At 35.0% G+C, this 18,793-nt stretch overlaps 1 protein-coding gene across 1 annotated transcript; it reads right to left on the reverse strand.

Moving 5' to 3' along the window:
* Positions 1–3,325: 3,325 nt before the first annotated feature.
* Positions 3,326–17,223, reverse strand: LOC129270935 (nucleotide sugar transporter SLC35D1-like). Its single transcript, XM_064106928.1, has 11 exons — positions 16,971–17,223; positions 13,181–13,214; positions 12,649–12,735; positions 11,890–11,957; positions 10,927–10,998; positions 9,429–9,497; positions 8,800–8,902; positions 8,230–8,390; positions 7,482–7,560; positions 6,354–6,436; positions 3,326–5,868 (listed from the first exon to the last, which is right to left on the reverse strand). Exons 1-11 carry the CDS (start codon positions 17,105–17,107, stop codon positions 5,754–5,756), a joined length of 1,008 nt encoding a protein of 335 aa, XP_063962998.1. The 5' UTR covers positions 17,108–17,223; the 3' UTR covers positions 3,326–5,753.
* Positions 17,224–18,793: the final 1,570 nt, after the last annotated feature.

Below are 18,793 nucleotides of genomic sequence, written 5' to 3' on the forward strand. Positions count from 1 at the left end.
CTTAGCTAGCGGGCTTTGCTTTGGAATATAGGACATGACTAATGGATCTACAATATATGTGATTACAAAAGAGAAATAATATTGAATTGGAAGTAAATTCATATGAGTACTCAACTTTATAACTTTGTAATGGAGGTTGTATTTGAATTGTTTGGCTAGGCCAGTGTACAGAGGAATATAGCCAATGATTTATCAAGCCCCACTCAAGCGTGGTGCAACAAAGCACTTCAACATTTCTTTAGTGTGCTCAGATGGAGTGAGACAAATTTGATATAACTGTGCATTATTTGTCTCAACGAAAGAATTGTCCTGTTAAGTTGACAAATTCATGACATGATGATCATAAGACTTGTTGAATGATGTCATAATGATGTCATTTTGCACCTATCTTTCGTAGAAATGGATCGGTCCGCAAGTATTTATAAGCAATGCAATCAAAACGGTCTCTTCCCTTCAACTATTGTTGCATAGTATCTTACCGACCTTGCACAAAAAAAAACCCGAGATATGTTGCCAATTTTTGTTGCGTTATGTATGCGCAAACCAAATATATTTTTTGTTTCATGATCATGGTCAATTGTATTTATTTTAGTGGAGATATGTCTAGAATGCATAAAATGTTTACTTTTCATTTGTAGGTATATTGTATACATTTAAGACCCATGTTGATGTGATTTGAATTGATTTGTAACTTTATCATCAAGCCATTGTGTATATTATCCTTTTAATGTGTCAGTTTTGTTTTAATTCTTTACCTTTATTTTGTTTGAGTTCAAGGAAATTCTTTGAATCAATATTTTACTTGTAGTTTGAAAGAAGAAACTCAAAAACCTTGCTACCTCTGCCGTCTTGAGAATCACAGATGTAAATTTTGTTTTGGCATAACCTCTTGATATAAAGTGCCCTTTTTATTTTAGATATATGTTCTTTCCATTCTTTTATTTGTAATATATGGTATGATTTGGTAGGATAAGTCATACGGTCCTAAATGTATGTACTTACTTTTAAATCATTTTGCCTTTATTGTAATAAAATGGCCCATCAATATGAAAAATTAAGGCAACACTAACTTCATCATCGAGCATCTTCAAGATGACTTCATTTTAAATATTATCGGGCCATTTTTTCTTGTGCCCACTGTCATATGCGTACAGCACTGAGGGGCATTATTTAGTGCATTGGTACGGGAAAAGTTTGGGTACAGTGATAAAAGTACAGTTCTGTCGTAATGTTTTTGACCAGAGATAGGTTAGGAGGGGCGAGCTAGGGTGTACTAACAATGGTCCGACCCCCCGGCATTGTTTTTTTTGTAACGTACGGCCTAAAATCTGCAATATTGGATTCACTGCATCACGATGCAGTGAATAAGGATTTCCTTGGTCTCTTTTGGGCATTTCTGTATTTGGTCCAGATCCCCCATGCAATTTATTCCCTGGACCTCCCCTCCCGCCAAAACCTTTGTCTGTTGACTTGAGATCGTTCCAGCATAATTGTTAAAGTTTATAAAAGTGAACACCCCCCCCCCCCCCCTGTTGGTGAAAATCTTCAAACAAATTTTTGTGTCATACCCCAAGATGCATAGACCCGTCATTGAAGAGTTTGGGTTTGGAAGCCCCCCCCCATGAACATTGCAAGTTCATTTGAAATGCACAAGTTTATATATCCTGTAGAAGGTTTGTTCTTATTTTCAGCATTTTTGAGACGTTAAAATTTCAATTGGTCTTCGTGGCTGTGTCAATGGCTAATTGCTTGGATCTTCATTCAGTTGGAAGGCTTGAAGAGATGATTTAGTTATACTTGTCATTTTATGCTCTACACTGTAAATTTCTTAAGGGTTTGGGGATGATGAGCAGCTAACCCATGAGCTAATATAATCCTTAACCTTATTCTGTCGCTTACATGTATCTATTTGGGAGTAGTTATCCCATGGACTTTATAGTAGGTCCTTGGTACTGAAAAAAAAACCCATCTATGGATCCCCAATAGTCACTGATTTATTGTTAATTGATTAAATGTTCCATTGAACATTGCACATAATTCACAAAGTTTTCAATGTTAATAAAAGCCTTGTGACCAAATTATATGATTCTTGAAAAACTGGACAAAAACTCCTTCGAAAGATACCCCCTCTAACAATTTAAATGAGGTACCATTAGTTATGAAACAGTTAACACATATATTATTGTTCATGTTGATATGTTATTTTTGAAAGTTCTCTTTGTTTAGTTTCTAATTAAGGTACACAGGTGCACTACTACTATGTTCATCATTTTTTTTCTTTTGAGGTTTTAAGTTTGTATATTAGATGTTGATTTCTTTTCTTTGGAAAATATTCTATATACTTTGTAAGAAAATTATGTAGTTTTATTTGTGTATGATGGAAGAAAAACCTATTTCACATGTATATAATATTTTTCTTGCTCTTTTTTGTATCATGCTTAAAGAAGAATAAGAAGAAAACTCACTTTAAATACAATTGTAAATGAGTCTTTATTTGTGTATACACTGATAGGAATCAAGTACATCTCCCGGAGGGGGGGGGGGGGACATCTCTTCTTGTGGATTTGTCCTTCAAGGATCAAATTGTCCCTGGGGTTGGGCTTCAATACATCGATATATAAAAATTGGATATAGCAACAGCGCACAGGCCACAGAAACACTTAAAAGTACTTCTCTTGAGTGTGTGTGTTGTGTCTTAATACGTGTTGGTACATGTATGTCCCTATATATTGTTGTCTTATGGAGTACTTTTCCTGTAGTTTCAAGGTTGAGTGTGCAGCAGACAAGCATGATCCAGCTTTTTTATATCAATGGTTCAACATGACCTTGTCCCATCTCAACTATGGAAAGCCAGATATGCTGTTGATCTAATCAATCTTAATTATGGCAAGCCATCATTGTCATAATCTCCCCCAAGAAGATGTATACTCAACAGATGTATACTCAACAGGGGAAGTTCAACCTGACAATAAGTTGGTTTTCATGAAAGCAAAAAAATTCGGGAAAAATATTAGTGAACATTTGGTGAAAATTTATTAAAAGGAATAAGGACTTATGAATTTTAAAAAGTTAATTAGTTACATCACCCCCCACATATTTTGGAATATGAATTCGGTGAATTCCATATTTTTGATATGATGAATGAAAATATTTTTCTTATAGGAGAGGGTATGAAATGATGTCCACTTCACAAATAAAATCATTTTCAATTTTTTGAGTATTCTGTATTTTGGAATTTATATCACACAACATATGGAGCAGCTGCCCGTCTGTGATATTGTTCTATATTAAGAGAACACTGTAAGTGCAAATGCATTCTTGATGGTGGTGTTATTGGCTTCTATTTAATTGGGGTTGATTGAATCATCCAAAAACCTTTTCCAAACAGTAAAAACAAAATCTATTTAAATAACTGAACTACAAACCACACCCTGAGTAAATACATTAATGCACTTTTCTTGATTATTAAAACGAAAAGTGTTTTCAAGCTCAGTTCGTTGCAAGGGTTAATACATGTATATGATTCATACAGTGTATATAATTTGTTAATGACATTACTCAGAAAAATGGCAGTTTCTTTAAAAGAAATCAATTTGATAAAAAAAAATATATCAATTGAAGTACCGGTATCTTTCTTAAGATTGTCAACCATACATTATAACAACAATACCTTTACATGTTTGGGATAAGTGTTTTTTTAATTACGGAATCCAAAATTCATGACTTTATACATATGAATAGAAAACTAAACCCTCTATATACCTAATACCAAATGAATACATCGATCTACCTCTTGCTAATCCTGATATCCCATAATTGATATTCCATGGCACACATCATTGTCATGAACTCTTAACAAATTAAAACATCTGTTTGAAATTATTTGGCACCTTAAGAATCATCATTTTCTCTCCTCCACATTCAATAGCTACCCTGTTTGTTACATAGTCACATAATAATAAACAAATTCAATTGGAGAGTAATCTGAACAAACAAATCATCTGATATTGCTACACAAACTATTGAAGATTATATGCAAAAATATGGTAATTTTACTTAATGCATATAAATAATACACTCCAGTAAGGGCAATAGCAAATATTACCCACCTTTTACCTGAAACAGGGCAGTTTTAACATATCAGGGTGAATATGTAACAGATTTGGTGCGATTCAGTAGCGTAATGAGCCAACAATTTTAGGGGACCAAACGTGGGGTATGGGGCAAAATTTTTAAAGAGTAAAGCGAATGAGAAATCAATTTTGACATCTTTAATGCAAAATAATATCCTATTTCATTGCGTTTACTGTTCTCTTTTTAATCTTTGTTCATGGAACTATTGTCTGTGTGGAGTAGTTGTGGACTTGTGTAAATCAGAAAACAATACTATGACACCAACAAAATTGATACAAAAAAATAATCAAGTTGAAAGTGAAGAGGTAACGTTTAAAAGCATATGACATGTTCATTACATACAATAAAAAAAAAACAAGTTGCACTTGGAAAGTAGGAAGTTAAGAGTTCTATTGCTAAAATATACACCCACTGCTAGCACAAGTATTTCAGCCTATAAAATGGATAAAAATAACATCACTTACTACAGTATAGTTCATTTACTGGTATTAATTACATGGATGAAAATAGTATAGAATTCTTCACATCCTTGAAATAAAATAAGATTCATTATTTCTTTAGACTCACTTAATTTCTTTGCAAAATTGATAAGTGAAATAATTTCCATACCACATTATTACTACCGGTAATTTCACCTAAAGAGATTCTAATAGACAAACATATGCACTATTCAACGTAAATACAAAATTCCACTGTAGAAAAATAGTTGCAGTATAGAAAATCTGAATTAGTCTCATCTGAATAAATTATGATAATAGACATTATGCAAAGACGTCATCCTGCCAACATCTTCAAGGCTAAACTTAAGCCATTGACTTGCATGCTTTGGTGATCTGCAGCTGGCGCATCTCTGACAACTCCTTTTACATGTATTCCTATATCCTCTGAGGGAGGGCGCTATGAGATTATGATGTCACCACATGCATAAGGTCTATAATTCATTTACTATAATTCACATGATATACAAAGGCTATGTACACTTGCACACCCACATATTATAAACATTAAATAAATCTTTCACCTTTTCAGCCATATCTTATATACATACACTGAAAAACCTTTCATTAAAAATTGCATATTGATTGAAAAGCTTGCAAGAAACTAACAACCCACATAAAAATTCTTCTTGAAAATCCATCAAACGTCAGAGCTGCTGTCTTTCTTGCAGGAATCCAGCAAGCGGCTTTTCAAAAACCAATCCCTACATTTCATCACTGACAAAACCGGTATATTCCTCGAAGAAAATGCTGTAGGTCCATTCTTCCATAAATAGACTAAATCTAAAGTGGACTAGAAGTATGGCCTAAATGTACCAGGTCTAGAATAGTTGGTCCTGCTGGATTGTACATCCATGTATCTCCTGATAGACTAGATGCAAAGGTGGACTGGTCATTCTCACTTGGTCTTGGTAAACAAGGTCTAGAATGGCTGGCCCTGCTTCAACTATTCCATGCTCGTGCTGTAAGTCCATACATTTACCGATAACCAAGATCTAAAGATGGACTAGTCCAGCCAGGATCACAGTATGGCTGGTCCTGCTTCAACTATTCCTTGCTAGTGCTGTAAATCTATACAATCACCGACAGACAAGGTCTAAAGATGGTCTGGCCCAGTCTGGATCACATTTTAGCCACCCCACTCTCAACATTTCCATTCTGGGCTGTCTGGTCCAGTTTAGCTGGAGGTTGCTTCTCGATGAAAGTGATATATGAGTACACTATACTTCCAAGCACACTGCGAAATAGATTAATACCAGATACTAAAGTAAAATTGGAAAGGTTACATGGTCCATCAGCATAAGACACTTGATATGATAATGAAGATGACGATGATGAAAATGATGATGATCATACAAAGATGATGATGGTATTGATGATGATGATGATGATGGTGGTGGCGATGGTGATGATGGTGATTGATCATGATGATGATGATGGTGATGATGATGGTAATGACAACAGCAACAATAATAACTACAAAAGCAACAACAATAATTAGAATAAAGATAGTGTTATAATAAGTATGGAGAAAATGTGGAAGAGGAACAGAGCATTCCCATATTGATGTTTTGGTAATCATCCAACATCAGGCATTGTGCTGCACTACAGAGGCTGATACAGTATACAAGTTGACTTTAGCTCCACAAATGACCTGTGATGGCGCTGTTCGTTACTAATTATTCACTCTTATTCAAATTGCAGTTTCATCCATCCTCTTACCTGATGTTGAGACCTATGAAGTTTGTCCAGCTGAATATATAGTCCCCTCCTATAAACATCCCTGCATACGTCACACACAAGTTCTTGTAGGGTAGATGAGAAGTCAAGAAATGCAAAAAAAAGGGGGATATGTAACCAATTGCTGTTTAAATTAAATGTCAAAACGGGAAGTTCACTCTGACAAAAATTTTGTTGTGTTGTAAAAATACCAGAAAACAATGATTTAAAAATACTGATGAAGGTTTGAGGAAAATCCATTTAAGAAAGCTATAAGAATTTCAGGTTTTGGATTGTGATGTCACATACAAGCAGCTGCCCAATAGGTTATGTAATATAAACTGAATAAATTTTAATTTTTTATTGGTGTATGATGGCTAAAAAAATTCTTTTAGGAGCAGGTGTGATATGATATATTTGTTGATATACTGGAGATATAATAAAAACCATTTTCATTTCATTGTTTTACTACAGTGTATATGATATATGGGGAAGCTGCTTGTATATGACATCACAAATTAACAAAAAAAAAGAAATTATAATAATTTTTTAAAATCTTTGATAGATTTTTCTCAAACCTTTACCAATATTTGATTATTTTCTACTATTTTTAACAATTAACATTTTGTCAGGGCAAACTTCCCCTTAAAATGGGTGAAATAGTAGTAGCAGTGGTGAATAAATCTTGCTTAAATAGAATAATTATTCTGTGTCCATAAAAATATTCCTTAAAAGTTATGCTTACAGCAGCTTTATTTTAGTAGGCCAGTTTCATGTACACCATCAGAGATTTGCAATGTGTGAAGTGATGTTGCTCTTTTTTTTTAAGTTTTCTGTTGCATGAATATTAACACAGAGCTGCCTTGTACAACGTGATAAGATTATCATTATTGCTATTCTGATATTCATATCATGGAAAATGAATCTTCTACACATGTATGAGAATCATTTCTTATTGTTGTTCATGTACATATCCCGTTGATGCCATTTTTGTGTACTACCATCAATGTCACTCTATACACTTTGTGATTTGCACTATTTTTTGTGCCACAGCTGTTTGTTTGAAATTAAATTGGGTAATAAATACAATCTATCAGAATGTAAGAAACAAAGGACTTTAGACTGCATTACCTTTAGACATCCCACAATGGTTGTAGTTAATGCTGAGTTGAGACCAGTACATAACACAATGGAATACATCAATACAAATCTGATGAGAAAAAAAAGAAACTGGATGGATTCTCAACTGCACACAGTTGACAATTTTGACCTTTGACTTCTAATGAGCTCAGAGCTCCTAATTTTGACAATGCATTGGAGATATACACTAAATATCATTAGAATTATTGTTAATTCTATTATTTCAACAAATTTCTTTATAAACACACAGAATATCGTATTATTATCATGTAAAAACGCATGAGAGTATTTTATCTTAATTATTGTCATTGTCCAAATATTATATGTAACACACAAAATATAGTTATAATTATGAATATTGTTATTTTTTTCAAACTTTCTATGTAAACCCAACGAAATCAACAATGTTTATATTTTCATCATCAATATTACAATTTCTAAATTTTTCATACAGACATAATTGGAGCTACATGAACGAACAATAGCAATTTTTCTTATTTCATTTCATTTGATTGATTACTTTCATTAAAAATATGTAACAATATATATACACAAATATAGAGGAGTGCAAACACAGGAATAAAGAATACATATATAACAAGTAATACCAATGTACAAATGAAAGTATTAGGAGAGGCGGAAAGGCAGAACCTTGTATTACAAGCCAATCTCCATATACGTTTATCAATACTATCATTTTTCCAATTTTTCTATATAAACATAAACATAAATCCCTTACCCCATGACACACGAGAGGAAGAATAGTAATGCAAATGTATTGTCATTCCAGTGTTGAAACTCCATAGCCTTGTCTAGATCACCGGTGAAGTAAGAGACGGCCAGGGTCGGAAGAATCATAAAGACTGCATTGTAGTAGAGGATACCATACTTTCCCAGCTCCTATATAGGAAAATAAAATGTGTAATCCTCAATGACAGAGAGGTTCATGAGTGTCATGTTTACATTTCATTATACTTTACTAGTAGAATACTTCAAATCTAATTCATATAAATAAAATAACCTTTTCTCTCTCCTGAGGCATGGCCATATTTTTGGTACAAAAATAGAGAAGCTTTACCCTGTGAATAACTTCATGCTTTCCCACTGAATTTCAATATATTTACTACAATATTTCTAATACAATTCAAATATATATATCCGTGTATATCTTCCCTAATCAGACGTTGTCCTCGTGGTAAAGATATTGGGCAATGCCAGGATATTGAACATACCTGAACGAATGCAGTAATTGACAAATGAGATTTTTTTAAATAGAATAAATGAGCAGAGTTATATTTGTATACTGCACCTTAGAATTGAGTTTCTTCTTCATGACCACGCCATTAGCTGCTGTGAAGACATCGTTGGTTAGAATAAAAAAATACCCTAAAGCATCGAAGGCCAAGTCATCGCTTCAAGAAAGAGGGGAGAGGGAGACAGAAATATGAGTCTATGAGGGTCCTGTATCACACAAGCTTATTTTGGGTATCAAGTGTGACAAATATGCTCTCAGCTAATTAATAAGGAACAATATATATAATTCAAAGTAAAACTTTAGAAAAAAACATGACATTTTGCCATTTTATAAAATTGCAGTAAATGGAAGAGTAGTCCTTGCTTTACATCACTATGAAAATCATCAATGCAGCCAATTTGAAGTCACCATGGGAATAGTGATTACCAATTTTTACAACTTGTAAAAAATCATAACTTTCTTTTGTTGTAGCATTGTTCAAACTCTCACCTATCTACTTGTCTGATTATTCTTTTTCCTCTAAAAACAACTTTTTACTTAGATTGGACTCCCCTTTCAAAACAGGCAATGGTTGATTTATCTTCTCAAAACTAGGAGCTATAAGTTTCCTTATAGATAAAAGCCATGATCTTTGTACCTTTTCCCCCGATAGCATATAACATGTCATTGATTTCAATACTTACCTTGCTGCAATGATCGCTCCAATTATCATAGAGACAACAACTACTTGCACTCTTGATGATGCTCGTACTCTGAGGAAAAGAGAGCACATAATTTATTTTCAAGGGCTACTTTTTACAATCTATAGCCTTAATCTGTAACATTGGATTTAATGAATGAGAAATTTATGGGCCTTTCCTCCATTTTCCAGGGGTTATACGAGCAATTTGGGAGCAAAATCGCCTTGAGTCGCCATGTAAATGCTTTCCTGCAAAATACTTTATCAAAATATAAAAATACTGAGTCATGAATTCGGTGACATGTCACATAAAAGGAACAATACCGTAACTGGTATATCTAAAAATCACAGCATACCATATGGCTTGCATAGGTCTAAATTTAGTAAAACACTGCATTTTGCTTTAATATTTCCATAACAAACAGGATGGTCTTATATGAAGTTACAGAAAACCATTACAGTATAAAAAAACTAATAACTGCAAGCCTTTAATTAATAGTAACATCCTAATTCTCTAATATTGCAGTTTATTGTACAATTACTGTACCAGCATTTCATTCTGAATTGATTTTACTTTTATACCATTGAATATAAATCTTCAACTTAATATTCATATCATTTATCTAGAACTTAGGACAGAAGTTTGTTCCATCTGTAAATATTCTCATTAATTGTTATAAAGTTTTATTTCAAATTTAAATCAGAGACTAATCGTAAGGTGTGTAGTGGTCATAAACAAACTGTATACTTAAGATTTACAATTCATAAGACAAACACTTGGTGGTAATTTCATGGGATTCTGTTTTAACTCATTTTGAGATTGTTGTCACAGCTGGAATTTATGATCAAGTATGGATGATTCGAAATACTTGTGCAATAGTACATTGTTATGTGTCAAGCGGTCATAGACGGTATGACACATCTAGTGCTTGGAAAATCTAGATTTTGTTTATACAAGCATTTTACATGACAAGGGGGGTGTTTCACAAATATTTAAGTATGACTTAAATCGCACTTAAATGCCGACATGTATCTGAAATACAACGCGCAATCTAATTGATCAATACGCAGTAGTGCGCGTCTTCTTTGCATGATCTGACCAATGCGGTTATGCCTTTTATACCGCACGCAACTAGGCATTTAAGTGCGATTCTAAATCATGCCCTGGGGGTGTTTCACAAAGAGTAAAGTATGACTTAAGAGTCATACCTAGTCCTGACGTGTACATGGTTTGCAACGTGCATTCTTATAGATTAATACGCAGTAATGCCCATCCTCTCAGCATGATTTGTCCAATGCGGTGATGCCTTTTATAAATTTATACCGCAGGAAAATGGGAATTTAAGTATCAATCTAAGTCACACATAACTCTTTTCGAAACCCCCACCTGGGCAATGTTTTGTATTTTTGTAAAATCCTCCCTAGATTTTGCTATGTCATTTCTGGAGCTTACGTAAAATATATCAATCAATGAATCGTTTAGGAAGTTCAATGCAACTCACCCCAAAATTAAAAATTCTGCAATCATAGTGAATAATATAGAGAATCTCCTGAGAACTGTGAACATGGGAAGGCTGTAATAGAGTAAATAAAAAACATCAATAATTCATTCAAAATTGATAGCATGCTGACAAATGAGATGTGTAAGCTGTTATTTTTGAGTACATGATTTTTAGTGAATAGCGGGGGTCCCAACATTTTCGCGGGTTGTTGAATTCGCGATTGGAAGATGTACCTAACACTTCCACAGCATTTCAGAGAAGCAAAAATAGTGCAAAACATGTGCAAAAATATACTCCTCAAACTCTCCATGTTGACATGTCTTTTGTATAAATATGTCAATTTTTTAACCACACAGGATATTTACAATAGCAAAGCTTTGCTGCAGGGGACATTGGCACTGATTACTAAATTTGTCCATATTTTCGCGCGCTTTTAAATACGCGGCCGATCGGCAATTCGCAAAATCTGCGTAAATAAAAGCCCCACGAAAATAACAGCTTACACAGTAAATTTCCTTTGTGATTTACCTTAAATCAAAGGCAGCTGACCACCAAGTCCTACGGAAAGGTGGCAGCTACAAAATATCACGAAAAAGATCTTAAGTGATCTAGTACGAATAAGGCTATTACTGTACATAAAATTATTCCCAAGATCTTAAATGCAAGCAAATGATTGATGTTTCTTGGGAATGTGATACATCAAGGATTGAACCATCTATAAGATGAGGGGGGGGGGGAGGGATGACCCTCCTAAATAGGTTTGTGCATAAAATTTGAAAATCAAAGGGGGGGTATGTACACCCCCTCCCCCTAATCCAAGTATCACAAAGCTCAACAATTAACCTTGAAAATAAATTGTAAACATATTGTGCTTGCAACAAAATTTTGAAATAAAACAAGGCCCCCTTTTGGGCCCCCAACCCTGGTCGATCCTAGATACGCCATTAGACGTGGTTTACTTACTTGAGACGTTTTGTGCTTCCTAAACCAAACACAAGATTCAAGATGTAGATGAGAGGTAACGGCCATATCTGAAACAAATTATCCAAACAAAAATAATTAATTTCTTGCATCTTCCCATACCACACATATCGTGTTGATTATTGCATGGTGCATTATGGGAGTCAATGAAAATATAAGCTGTACCTCATACATGTTCCCTGGGGCCGAGGTCACTTTTGCACTTGAAATGTGCAAAACATTCCATTACCGTTGGTTTAAAAACAAAAAGTCATTTTGGAAAGAAGAGAAGTAAAAAAAAAAAATAATAATAAGCCACCCCAAACATAAAATTGTTTTTCCTATTCTTCACTCCAAGACCTCCAAAATTATACACATTATTACCAAGCTACACCAATATTCAGTTGATTTGCATTGGTATAATGACAGTCAGCAAGCAAAACAAAAATAAACATCACTCTACATAATATCATGATAGTTTAATTTACTAAATTTAAATTCATTATTATTTTGTAATTTTTTAGATCAAGGGGTAAAGTTGATATCAACTGATACCGGGCATGGTGGCTCAGTGGTAGAGCACCTGCCTCATGAATGGGAGGTCGTGGGTTCAATCCCCGGTTGAGTCACTAATGATAACATGGTATGTTATGAATGGCCCACTGGAAGTCCAGCTTACAGCTGAAGTGGCTATCCTGGGTAAAAAAAAAGAGTTATTTTTTATCACCATTATTATTATTAATTAATTCTGTGAAACATTACCTTTCTTGGGATCTGCCAGTTCCAGTCAGGGAAGTGAATGATACCCAAACTTTTACCTAATAACAGAATGACAATTGTTGACAGCATCTACAAGAAAGAAAACAAAAGAAATAAATTGTTATTTGTCAATAAAATTTTACATACTGTGTGACATGTATTGTCTTTTCTTTTTAATTTCATGTAGTAAATATATTGCCCCATGAATTTATAGCATAAATGTTCAATGTCACATATATTTACAATCAGAACAAATCAGTTCCATTCTGGATGTAGGTCCCATTTAATGTGTATCAATCAAGACAAAATTTATTAATGATTGTAGGTAACCATGTCAACCAACTTTTTTATCATTCAGCATACTTTGTCCTACCCTACTATAAAACACAAAGGAACATATTGCATCTTATTCCTAATTCTTACAGGCCTTAAAATTTTGAATATCTATATAAAAATATCCATCCATGACGATGCAAAATTTCTTGTTAATCACTTTTCTTAAAATCATTTTGCAAATAGAAATTTGATAGCTTACCTGGCCTAAGCCAACCATTTGAAACGAAGGAAATCTGTAATGAAAAGAGTAACTATGAATAAGTGCATAACCGAATATCAATCTTTAAAAGAAACTTGTATAATTACAATAGAATTTATCCAGTTCAAAAAGTGAGCACAACATTTTTGTTTAATTAATGAGAACATTCTTATGGATTCATGTGCACAACTGAAAAGGTAGGAAAGGAACATGACAGAGAGATAGAGAAAAAAGAGGAGAAAAGGAGCAGTGTGGATAAAGCATTTTAGTAAGATATAGTTACACTGTAGAAGAAAATAATATCACCACTTTAATAAGAAATAAAAGTAGAAAAAAAAACCAATTCATCTAAAATCACATCCATGCAAATCTACAACACTCCCGTAAGTGAAGACGCAGTGTTTTAAAACATGTTTTTTGTAGAATGACAGGTGCTTTAAAATGCTGTGTTTTAAAACATTTTAAAACATTATAAAATGTGTTAAAACACAGCATTTAAAATGTGCCAACCCTCCACAGAGCAGAACTCGAAATTTTCCCAGCAAAACCATGGGCAAATTAAGAAACCAATCATATGATCACAAGGGCATCCATCATTGGTCTGCACAGGTCTGTCATGACTTATTGCCTGCGTCAGCTGTGTGATTAAATTTGCGCTGGATGCCATTGCCATTAGTTGCTACTCTGGGCGCCAATGCAGTTTCTCACCGCAGTCACCGCAGTCACCGGCCGTTACCAGCATGCCTCACCACCAGTAATAAGGTTTATCGCTAATCAAAACCGCAATGCACCATCATGGGATCGAAAAGGGGGCAAGATAGCTAGCTCTGCGCATGCGCACTGCCGTCTCTGCCCCCATTTTAATCCTATAATGCTTTGCGGTGCAGCTTCCTCTGCTGATATTTTGCCGATTCGCGATAAACCTTATTGTTCTCAAATGTCATGGCAAGTCTCACAGTCACATTTCGAGGTCAATATACCCACCGCTTTTCCGATTATCGCGATCAGGAATGGCTGTATTTTGGCTTCGATCTCAATGTCATCGTTTGAATCCTCAGTCAGGCATCGCTTTGCTTGGCCTGGCTTCGCCGCGCGCCGTAATGTTGATATGGACTAAAGTTAGCGACCAAAAGATTTGCCTGCAGTGAATATGATTTCATATCAAAATTACAGCAAAGCCAAGCGAAGCGATGTCTGAGTATTCGAACAATGATGTCGAGACTAAAGCTGAAATACAATCAGCAGTTAGTTGGATTTGGAAAAGCGGCGGGCATATCATCATCTAGACCGAAAGCTTCAGTCTCTGTATTGTGGTTGTTCCGCTGAACTACGTTGGCTTCATTCACCAATACATAGACTGAAGAGTTGTTGGCCTGTACGTATAGACAGTGGTATACTGAACTAATGTTTTATAGGTCGCGATATGAAACTGTTTTAAGCGACGAAATTTACAGTTTCATGGTTTCCATTGCCAGGGACATATAAATAACTTAAGACAATTGCGTACCTTGGACCGGAGTTATTGAAAAAAATCATCTGGATGATTGAGAAATCTTTCATCTAAGACATTTTCACCTAAGCCGACGGTTTTTCTTGCAAGTTGCCATCTTGAATGACGTCATTATCCTTATTAACTTTTTAATGCTGAATGTCGTCTGCTACCTGTGATCGTAGCGGTTTAGCTCGCATATGGATCAGATCGTATAATATCTAAAGCAATATCAATATCACATTCGTAAATTGTTGACGCCCTCTCCGTTCGTTGGTAAATATTTCATATTTTAGCTGCCATTTTGGGGGGTAATTCTCGAGACCAATACAAGTAAACATCGGTAACGTACTATTTCAACACCTTTTAATCTCTTCTTTCATGTCTTGATTCTTTAGATATTTAAGACACTATTTAGGTAGTTTATGAATCCTTAGACTGTAAATGAGATTTTTAAAAAAATATTGAAGTCTAGATCTATATCTAGACACTATTATTAAATCGCCCGGATTGGGCGACGTGATAACACATGCAAGCTCACACTAACTACAGTCGGTGAATGGGGATTATACTAGTAAAATGTCAGAAATTGTTAAATAAATCCCCAGAAACAACGGTTATTCCTGTCTAATCAGAATCATCATTGTTTATTGACAAAAATTGTCAAATCAATCTGAGTACTTTCAGATTTAAATAAAAAGCTTGTACAATTCCCCATAAGCTATGTATTATAAATGTGCCATGCCCAAAACAAAGAGAATAATAAGATTTCGCAATCATCTTTTGTCCACAAAAAGCCCTGTTTATGTATCACAAAGATGACAATAACTCGACTTCTAGATATCGGAATTTGAAAATTCAAACAGTTTTGTGAATCATAGATATTGAGCCTCATTGTGAGCATTTCAAACATGCTGGAACCACCCACTGCAACATCTCAGCCGCCGACTACAGAATAATTGAAGGCAAGGCGCATTCAACAAATAAAGTTTATTTACGAAAAATTAATACGAGGACTTACAGAATGAAGTCCTCCTACGAAACTTACGAAACGATGTGAAGTCAATTCCTCATAATTTGATGAATATCCCTCAAAATGCGTCATTTAAGCGTTGATTTTTCTTCTCGTTGACAAAATACGAGAGCTACCTTTCTAGCTCTCAAATTTTTCGTCTAATGAGTGAAAGAGGGCGCGCGATTTATCTTCATATCAAAGACACTACAATTGAAAGACTAGACACAGAAATTATCTTACACGTAAATCGATGCAAAGCGTTACGCAAAGTCGGCAAATTGTTCAATCTTTTTATGGTAAAGACTTTGGTGGAACGTTAATTGACAAACGAACGGTAGCACTTGCAGGCTTTATTCAAGCCTTCAAGGTACATAGAATTTTCTATATTTTTTGTTTAATTTGTCATCGTTTTGAATATTTTCCAAAAAGTATTATCGTCAGCAAAAATAATAAAAAAGTATGTTTTTTAAGTTATTGCATTTATTGGGGTCTCTATTTTATCAAACAATTATTGGAATTGCGCATACAATGAATCATGAATCTAGTTTTAAAAATACCACCAAGCTGAATTAAGGTTGTGAACTGTATTAGCTCACCAATGACCTTCCTTTTATTTCCGTGGAAGAGACGTGCGAAGCCACTTTCCAGGCGGAGGTAAGCGATTTTGCTCTTTTTTGTGTCCTTTTTAAATTACAAAAATATGTTAAAAATTGATAATGGAACGCTTTCTACCAGAAAAAGCCCTGGTGAGTAGCGGAATGGGTTTCGGCTAACATCATTCACGTTATGAAGCGATGTTAACGACAACTCTAAAATCCACTACAAAAACACGTTGGTTGTGCGAGGTTCGTATAGCATACTATTTTTACTAACCTCGCAATAGTGTGAGTGTGCTGGAACAGCCTTTCCTAATTTTCACCTGAAGTGCCTATTAATTATTGACCTCAAAATCGAAATGTGACTGAGCTGAGAGACTTGCCATGACATTTTTTAACAGTAATACTGGTACTGGTTAGAACTACTGGATGGTGGTGAGGTATGTTCACTGGGCCGAGGGTCAGGCTGCATGATCCTGCAACCATGATCTTGAGCTCAGCTTCCCCATCACGTCGGCGGAACTTCTCCTCGAGTCACGACCGAGAGCGCTGCGGTGCCTGTGCTGTGCCCGTGGAATTCAATTTGGAAACCTTCGACGTGGCGAATCCTGCGGTCACACAGCTCTGCAAAAATGGACATAAACAACGCATAATATAATGAAACTGGCACATGAAACTACTGAGACTTACTTGTATGTTGTCAGGACCGATTTATTGATGAATACTATCATAATTGAAGATACTCCATAAAAGACTGCTGCCAGAAATCGGCTGAGACGAGGAGGGGAGTCCCCCATCACCTGCCCACCTGTACCTTCACCTGCCATGTTTATCCTATACCCGGTATATGGGATGGTGGCCTCGAACAGACGAAGGTAATTCGTAAAATTGGTCGCCCAAGCTGCTAGAAAGCGGATAGTACTCTAATATAGTAGGCTTATGTGACGACTCTTTGCTCTGGCCGGGTACCAGCAAATAAAAGTGAAAAAAAAATTCAACAAACAAACGAACAGGTCAAATCCTTATTTTGATTTTTTTTACTTAGGGAAATGTGAACATGATGAAGGATAGCTTTTTTAATGATAATGGACGGAATCCAACGGCCAAGCAATAAAATATTTTCAGTTTAGATATTGATTACAATCACAGTATGTTTATGTCAAAATGCATTGTTTGATCTGCAGTAGATTGAATGACCAAGACAAGCAATCTTTTCCACTGTCATCAATTACCTTTGTAATTCTGAGATTTTTGTGTGCGTACTGTGAAGTGAATTGAGGCAAAATTTTTAGGTCGGGGTTTTTTGGGGGGCAAATTTTTTCCCCCCAAATATGCAAACAAGCAATTAACGACAAGTCATCGACATAAGTATACAAACGACGTTAAAGGTCACCGTGGTCAGATGTCAAGTATAAGAAATTCAATAAAATGATGATGTTGAAAAATACAATAGACATCAATTCTATAAACATCATTCTACAGACATCATTCTATCTTATATATACCACAAATACCAATTTTATTATTTTTTGGAAGGACGGGGGGGGGGGGGGATATGCATATGCATCCCCACGGGGCTGCAAAACACTAAATTTTCTCCACTATAAATGAAGTCATAATTCAAATGAGGCCATGCAGTTGAGCAGTACAATCGCATATTATATTTAGATTTACTTTTGGAGGGTCCGTGGCTGAAAGCTTAAAAACGAAATGCAAGGAAGAGGAGGAAGACTAGTTTACACGTAGTTTTTAAAGACTGCTGTAAATCCTAGACTTAAAGCAGATCTATACCATTGCATTATTAAGTCTCCCCGTCCTATTCTCCCATACTTCCCATGGGTTATTTTTATACCAGTATAATTTCAACGAGATCAGTCACGGAAATGATTCATGGCGCCATGCTTGACGAGTACCAGTGGAATGTGAATATTTATGGATTTATGATAACAAATGTCACCAAACTGTTCCCATCATTGTTTTGGCACATTAAACAATGTAATAAAAAGATAAACAATAATAATCTTCCTTGTAATGGACTATTGTATTTCTTATTCGAAAAGGGCATGTCTTTCTGTCTCTCTTTCCACCTTTACCATAATATTGTAATAATTATGCTATATAGCATTTTATGAGGAGCGGAATATCTAGTTACATAATATTCAATGGCGGACTATATATTACACCGGCTTTAGCCCAGCTGCTAATTTATGCGCTTGATGCAAGGAGTTAATTCTGTTAAGGCGACCGCACACCTTACGATTGGTCTGCGACCCGATTTCAGAATAAAATGTAGTAGAATTTGATGCTAACATTGAGACTTGGAATATCTTACTGTGTAATGTTCTAAATCATCGTACGAAAACCTATGTTCAAATCTGTGACTATGCTATCATCCTTCATAGAATAAAAGCAAATTTAATATCTTGTCGTAATGACGTCATAGCAGTCGTCGATTGGCTACGATTTGAAACTAATTTGGCCTCAAGTTTACTCCGAAATAAAGGCTTGCAATC

Source organism: Lytechinus pictus, chromosome 11, assembly GCF_037042905.1.
Source record: "Lytechinus pictus isolate F3 Inbred chromosome 11, Lp3.0, whole genome shotgun sequence".
Taxonomy (NCBI): domain Eukaryota; kingdom Metazoa; phylum Echinodermata; class Echinoidea; order Temnopleuroida; family Toxopneustidae; genus Lytechinus; species Lytechinus pictus.